This window comes from Struthio camelus, chromosome 4 (genome assembly GCF_040807025.1).
Source record: "Struthio camelus isolate bStrCam1 chromosome 4, bStrCam1.hap1, whole genome shotgun sequence".
Classification (NCBI taxonomy): domain Eukaryota; kingdom Metazoa; phylum Chordata; class Aves; order Struthioniformes; family Struthionidae; genus Struthio; species Struthio camelus.
In genome coordinates this window covers 8,861,633-8,869,846 of record NC_090945.1, presented here as the reverse complement: position 1 = coordinate 8,869,846, position 8,214 = coordinate 8,861,633, and the positions used below count along the sequence as shown (strand labels likewise).

Sequence of the window (8,214 nt, the reverse complement as noted above, 5' to 3'; positions counted from 1 at the left end):
TAGATTCATCAGAACTTAAAATTAAAAGGACTTTAGGTTACAATCATTTCACAAAATTATTATTGTTTTAGAAAACAGCAAGTTTTGAAAGAACACACATTTTCTTTGCAATAAAAATCCAAGAGGAAAAGAAAAGTTATTTTCAGACACAAACCCCAATTCATAATCAAACAAAACTCACGGGTGCATTTCACAGTCAACTGTACAAGTAATCGGAAACACTCCATCTGTGCCAGATGTCTTATTCACAGAAACCAGCCTCTCTTCCCCAGCGTACTGAGTAGTTTTTTTTAAGTGCTGCAAACTCTGGCTGTACCCCTGCTGGTTTCCTTTCCTACATGCATGCTTTTCATCTCATGAACCATTATATTCTCTGCATCTTTAGTTTTAACTCTAGACTTCCAGTTTGCTATTTGACATTAATGGCACTTATTGTGAAAAAAAAATCATAATAAAATTGAACATTTAGGCACACAAAAAATCAATCCGCCTTTCATCTCTGCAGCTGCATAGATGTCTACCACGTCCTAGGCCATAGCCGTACTCTGGATAGCCTGAGCCACTGTCCCTTTGGAGGACTTGGCTTCTTTATTTTATGATTAATAAAGACAGCTTTCATCTAGGAAGCGAAGACTCAGCTATTTCCAGCAGATTAATCTGGATATTAGTACATTCGGGTTCTTAGGTCTATTGCAATTGAGACACAAAGAACCCATCGCAATTCCTTTAGCCCACTCGCATGGGTGAAAAAACTTTTTCAGGCAACTTCTGCCTATCCCCCTCCCTCCATCTCAGCACGTTGCATAGGACTGAGAGGACAACGCAGAAGTGCAGAATGACAAAATGCTCCAGGGCCACAAAGTCAGTGACAGACAATGACTCATATCTGATTTCTCTTACATCCTAGGAACTGCCTGTCCTATCAAAATGATGCTGTCTTTCTGGTTTTTTCCTGATCAACAACAACAAAAAAAAGTCACGATTCCGTATTTCGCAGTGCAAGCTGGCCATGCCCTCTGTAACTTGAGTAAACTGTACAACCCAGTTCCCTGTCAACTCAACCAGATAAATTATTTAACTAGTTAAAACCTCTGCTAGGTAAACTGGAGAGATGGGTGGGGGGGAGGGGAACCCCACTGGAAGCATCTACTGCTTAGAAGGAAATGGAGCTGCTCCAAAGGGATCTAACTCTAATGCCTGTTGCTGCTGGGTCTGGGCACTCTGCACAACCAGTTCTGTGAAGGGTACTGCACCAAAGTCATCTGTTTTTAGCCCATCAGCACTGTGAATGGCCCCATGGAAGGAGCTCTGCCTAGGTCTACCAGCCACTACTACTGTACCATGATCCCCGCGGTTGTCACCAAATCCTTGATGCTGGGGATGTCGCATCAAGTCTGGTGGGTGGAAAGGTTTGGCTCAAAAGGATCCAGCAGACTCTCATCTGTCTGCAGAGGGTTGGTTCGATCTTTGCTGTCAGTCAGCGACACGCTGATGTTCTCTTTGGAGTCCGAAATAGTCAGGAACTCATTGCTACTCTGCGAGTCCCTGCGGCCTGCTTTCTTGTGCCTGCGGGCTCTCTCAGGCGTGCGGTAGCTTGGTTTCAAAGCCTTCTTTGTGGTGGTCGGGGTGCCATGGTGACGCTTGCCGTTGCTCTTAGACGCGTCCTGTTTCATGCGCCTTTGGCGGGAGGAAAGCTTCTGCAGGTTACGCTGCTGTTTCACCTTTTGCTGTTGCTGACTCCCTGTGATCTCTTCAAAAGGGATGAGCCCAAACAGGTCCTCCTTAGTCCCACCGGTCTTTGGGAGAAGGGGAGGCTGAAATGGGGTGCAGCCGAAAATATCTACGCCCCGTGGAGAGGCGGGGGAGATTTGAGTCTCAGCTCCTACCACTTGGCCATCTTGCTGAGCCACCTTTTTACTGAACGGGGCTTTTGTGAAAACGTCAAAGTCATCCTGCTCTTGGTTCAGGCCAGGAAAGGCAGTCTGAGAAGAGACATCTTTGTCACTCTTCTCTCTTGCTTGTGGCTGAGGCTGAAGAGAAAAAAAGGGCACAGCCCCAAACACATCAAATTCTTGGCCAGAGCTCGCCTTGATTACAGTACTTGGCGCTTCAGACAGGGAAGCGAGCATTAAACTGGGTTCTTTGATTTCACTGCTGCCATTGCCCTCTCTAAATCTACTGCTAGGGAGCCCTTCCACAGATTTTCGCTTGGCACGATCCGAGTCAGAGTCAGAACTTTGCTTCTCTTCCTCCTCCTCTTCCACCTCTTCCTCAGAGTCCATGAGGAGAGGCCGGTGGCCTAAGTTCTCTGGCTCTGTGTCATTGTCATCATTGAAGTCTCCATTCTCACCTTGCAAGACTTCCTCATCCTCCTGCTCTTCTTCTTCACTGCTCTTCGGAGAAGGAGGGTCAGATTCAAAATCGCTCTCTGACTCATCGCCACCTTTCGTCACTTGTCCCTCCACGGTTTTCCTCCCTGGCCGCGGATCTCTAAAAGCATGGCTCAGTTTTCCAGCCTTGTTAGGGGTCCCTAAGTTATTTTCTTGACTGATGGCCAAGTTATCCATTTGTTTTCCAGGGGAACCTGCAGGCCCAAAGAAAATGTAAAACAATACTTAAAATACATTTGTTAAAAAAAAAACAAAAAAAAACAAAAAAACAAAAAACACATACTTCCCCTACTCCATACCCACATATACAAAAAAATCGATGCAAACATACGTTCTGTAGTTACTGAGAGAAGGGAGCTAAAAGCCTATCTAACATTCAAAATAACACCAATAAAACGGATTAATAGCCAGACCTTTGATCTTCAGTCCTCAAGTCCTTCAAAACCTCTAGAAATACAATGCTAACGTTTTTGGGGCAGGGAGGAAGACCACTGAACAGGTGTTCTGAAGAAACAGCTTCTCTAATACCCTAGTTAGCCAGCAGCTCCTGCCCAGAGCAGGAGCCAGCATGCATGAAGGGATTTCTTTTTTCTTTTAAAGCTACCTATTCCTTGAAACACTTATGTTTTGATATTGTACTCTAACAAATGTCTTGCTCTCATCATGAAAATTATCTGTCAGCAAAAGCGGACAAAAAAACCCCCCAAAACCTCGCACCATTCAGGAATTTCAGACAAATCACTTCAGGTCTTGGGTGCCACTTTACAGCCGCAACCTATCTGAGACAGCCTCATATTACTGTCATATTACTTGAAACACTCTCCTCTTGCAACTAGGACAACTGTTATTTGCCCTCCTAAATCCCCCTGACAGTTAAGCTCGAGGGTTACTGCCATTTGTGTATTTGAAGAGGTCTTCCACAGCGCTCACCCTCGGTTTCAGCAGAAACGACCCCCTTCCATTAAGGCCTTCGCTGTGAATAAAGGCTGCAGTTTTTACACTGTGACAGCAACATGGGCGACCTTTACAGGACTTTTTTTTTTTTTTTTTTTTTAAACCGATACTTGCCTTAATATTTCTAACTCATGCCTAGCAAATGTCTTTTCTTCCTATGACACTTGAAGCTCCACATTCAGTCCCTTCTAACTTCCAGAGTAGGAACTAAGGGAGGGAAAAAAGTGAAGAAGGCTTTTTTTTGTTTTTTGTTTTGAGAGAAGTGTTTTCTTGTTTGCTTGCAATTAGGATGCATCAGCTCAGCTTCTCTAGGAGAAGAAATCCATCTGTTTATTTTGCTCTGACATCTTCATCCCTGCCGCTTACTATTCGGCAACTAGAGCTAAGCAAACAATTCATTCATACCTCTGTCATGGAATAGTTGGCTTAGAAATAGTAGGAGTGGTAAAAACTTTGTGTCAGTAAAGAAAACAGATGGCAACAGCATGCAGATCAGATAAGCCCGCATACTGCCATTAGCATGATTTAAAACTAGTTTCTCTCTATTCCATATCTCTTGGAACCCACTACTAGAGAGGTAGAGAGGTTTTCACCAGAAAAATTAAGTTCCAGAATGCTATTTCAAGAAAAAGACTAGGACAAAAATAATAACACTTGGCCTCAACTCAGGAAAACATATTCGCCCTTGACATATCCTTTTCTCTAGGACATAGGTCCTCCAGTAGCAACATGGCTTTAAGAATGTATAATTGAACATGTAACACTAATAACAGTAACGATAATTAGTGTAAACAGGCAAGGGATGGAATTCACCTCCTGGCACACATGGAGATAAGTACCAAAACTGGATGCGCTGTACTTAGAAGTGAGGCTACATTACATTCACTCTAGTCCACATATTATCTATCGGCCTTCAGATGTGGATTAGAACAATGGCAAAACCACATTCTTACTGAATAAGCTACTGTAATCATGCAGCTTGTGTGCCTGCTTTTAATTAAGCAATGACAAACGCAGTGACAATACCTCATATGTTACTTGACATGTATCCCTCTTCTCTACTGCTGCTCCCCCGTCCATCTGCCTACGTACTTGTACTGCAACTGACTTCCGGCTTGAGTGTTTGTAGATGCTTACTTGCCCATGCACCCACCGATCCCTTAATTTTCTGCAACAGCGTTACCAAGTGGTACAGGATGTTGGCTTAGTGTCCAAGAACAAACACTTTTGTGCTTGAATTCTCTTTTAAGTTTGCAGAGAGAGAACCTTCCTCTCGCTCCTTCACGGGTTAATATTTCACAAAGCAATCGCAACGCTTCCCAGGTCCATAAACTAGAACACAGCACAAATGGTTGCTTTTCATCTGGATTATTTTAGAGCAACGTCAAGTGACGTCACTGAACTATTCTACAACAGAGTCTGCGCTCAGACAGACCTTCACATAGTCTCAGTGTCGCTACTCACCCTTTGGATGAGCACCCAGAGCTTCCTATTCCTTTGGCCCTGCTTTCCCCCAAGACGAGCTATATTTAACAATGCTTCTGCGTGCAAACTACTTCCAGTTCTCTGAATGGGAGCTGTATCCCAAAGCGCTGGGTAGTATGATTCGGTAGGCCATGCTACGCGCATCCTCATACAGCAGGAAGCCATCCCTAACCAAGGCACAGGTGAGTAACAGAGAGAACTGCTATGACATCTTACCTTCAGATTTGGCCAAATTTAAGAGTTTATAGCCACGGGCAGGCTATGTTAGTGCCATCTTAACATGCAGGCACACAGGAAACATTATGCTGACTGAACTGCTTCATGCACACGCATTCATATTTCAAAACAGGTATGACAACTCATTAAAAATCTTATTGAATGGAAATACCAAGTATGCTGCCTCAGTGTTCTTCCCAGAGTGCTTTGTGGAACATGAGGCTTTACACATCTGTATTTCAACTACAGAAAAAAGAAACTTATCCTAATAATTTTGTTGTTACATTCTGCTACCACATAGCGGAAAAACACTGATTCTTCAGACTACCACTTTCAGAGTGTCTTATTAAAAACAGAATCCCATACGTTTTTATGCACTCTGAACACTCAAATGGGATCGTACCCTCTTGAAGAGTTAATTCAAAATCAAATGTAGAGAAGATGCTGATACATTGGCAGCATTCTTGACTTGAGGGAAGATGCTCAGTTCAAAGGCTGTTGGCAAATCAAATGAGGATAACGTATGCTATTTTTCCCATGTTCTTGCACAGGGATTAAACCACCACGTGATGCACAGTAACGCGGAGAACTGAAAAAGAAGCTGACAGACAGAGACAAGACTAGGCTTGTAGAAGTGGCACGCAAGCAGCAATAACTACCATGTTCAAATGAGAGACCACTCAGAAGGATTAACATCACACAGCTGTATTTGAGGCCTCCTTCACTTCATCTGTCACTTTCTACCACAGAGACTAGCCTAATCTGCACACACCAGCCAAACTCTCCTTTTATGGATCAAGTTACAGAAACACAGCAACCAAACCGGAGGAAAAAAGTTCCAGACACTGCAGTTTCACAAGTAGGACTTACAATCTCTACATACCACGCACGGCTGTACCACTAGCAGCTGGTACCAGGTACCAACCACCAGGAGAAAATACTGCCAGTACTATAATGCCTTGCTTTCATCTTGCTCGACAAGGACACCAGTAGGTATCTTTCAGTATAACCTCATTGCATATTCTAGAAAGTCCTTTTTAGACAGAAAGGGTATACACCAAGGCATACAGGCATTTTAAGAGCCTGTATTCTTACAGGGGAAAAAAAAAAAAAAAAAAAAGCTTTTCTTCCTTCCAACTGTCAAAATACATCCAAAGCATTCCTTAAGTAATTCACTCACACAAAAAACAATAGGAATCAAGTCTGACATTTGCTTCAGACAACCTCCTGTTTTATGGATACGAAAAGGTCACATCTAAGTTAAAGGACCTCTTCTCCGTTTAATTCATTGCCTCAATATGTTAGACTCCTGTTCCACCAGCAGTTTCCAGGTTCAGTCCTAAATACTGACTTTCACTTATAAAGCCATATGCAATTTGGAGCCTTTTTAACTCCTGGCTGCAATGAAGCATGCCACTCCATCAACACACTTAACACTTTTTTGCTGGTGATCCAAATAAATTCTCCTGTAATGCAAAAAAGGCAAGTTCATCTCAAAGTTAACTTCCCAATATAGAAGCCATGTTTTTTGGTGGGCCAGCAAAAACCTGAGCTGACAACCAGCTTATGCTTAGCTAATAGCCATCCTGAGTTCACTTACACCTGGCTATGACCATCCACGTATCCCATTTCGTAGTCTAAGCTAACGCGCTACTGTGCGACACAAAGATGCTAAGCTGTGAGTACTTAGTACAAACTTATTACATATGCAGTACCTGACATAGTCCTGGGTAAAGGGGATGTTCCTTGTTAAAGCTATTATTAACAAGCTCAGTCTACAGCACCGCACTAGATTCTCTCCAAGTTCCCAGCTAACCAAAAGTAATACCTTGCATTTACAGCTTTGCTAAACCATCACTGAAATTTAAGTCAACTAAATGTGCTCATACGATCAAATAAAAAAATAGCTTCAACAAGAATCAAGTTCATGACTCTCTAGTTCTCAGAAACTAGAAATCGATCATTTTCATGCTCCTTATGAAGTTTCTTCTTCCATGAGGAAATAAGCACACAGTTTCCAGATCAAGTCAACTCTTCTTGTTCTATGCTTAAGTATATACTAGAATATTAAGTTTTACAAGATCAGTTACTTCCTTTTTTTTTTTTTTAATAAAAAAAAAAAAAGGAAGTCAACTTCTTCTTTCAGTAGCCATTTTGCCCTTTCGCAATCCACCCAAAATCAAAATACAAATTCACAGGAAAGATGTTTTATGTATGTGCTCAAGAACAAGATGACTGAAATGACTAAAAACATCAGGTGATTAAGGCTTTGAGCTGTTTCTCATTTACTTCTGGTGTCAGACTGCTTCTTATCTACTCTAATTTTAAATATTACATATTTGGTTTACCAATAAATTGGAGTCTGGATTATTTGGCTGCTTACTTTAGATTTCCCAAAGGTACAGCCTTCACATTGCACTATATAACCCCGAGCCTTCCAAATCCTGTCATTTCCAGTATTTGCTGGAACACTGTAATGTTAACATAAATAGATTAAAAAAAAAAAAATCTCTCTAGGTTAGATGTTAACTACGCTGACGTTCGGGAAGAAAAAACCTTCCTATATATGTCAGTATCCATGTGAATTCACACTCACATGCAGTGTTTACATGTCTACACCTAATTTTTATTGCTGAAGACCAAAGCCTTTTTTTAATAATACAAGAACCGGACCACAATTTTGTCTAATGCATATGGTTTACCGGAAGGATTTAAACATTATTCATTAACTACTGAGACAGTTACACTGGCCAAAAAGCAAGCTGAAAATGACACCAGCAAGACAGAAGAAACTACACAAACAGCTGCTGACTTGCTGAGCAAGTAGTTGAGACCATACAATGCTTACTTCTCAGCAGCAGACCTTTTCAGACAGAAAAGGCATCAAACAGACAAGATTTCACAATGCAGGACAAGACACTTAAAACAGTGTTTTCTAAACAACAATAAACCTATTACTACTGGCACACAAGCCCTTTCAGTGTCTGGCTACTGTCAATGGAGACACCTATTGTTACTACTTTTCGCTGACAGCAATATCCTGCAAAAGTTTTTAGGAAACCGTGATCTAGACTTGAGAGAACCTATTTTTTTAAAAAATTTGTAGCAGCATCCTAAATTTGCTTTGTGAACCTAACAGCTACTATCTCTAGAAGAATAGGGATGAAGT

The 8,214-nt window shown here is 41.8% G+C and overlaps 1 protein-coding gene across 1 annotated transcript in view; it reads right to left on the bottom strand.

Moving 5' to 3' along the window:
- Positions 1-8,214, bottom strand: part of BMP2K (BMP2 inducible kinase) — a 66,535-nt gene continuing 58,321 nt past the window's right edge. Inside the window, 2 exon segments of the mRNA XM_068941320.1 lie at positions 1-1,418; positions 1,421-2,584. Of these exon segments, the coding sequence (XP_068797421.1) occupies positions 1,147-1,418; positions 1,421-2,584 (1,436 nt within the window). The 3' untranslated portion in view covers positions 1-1,146.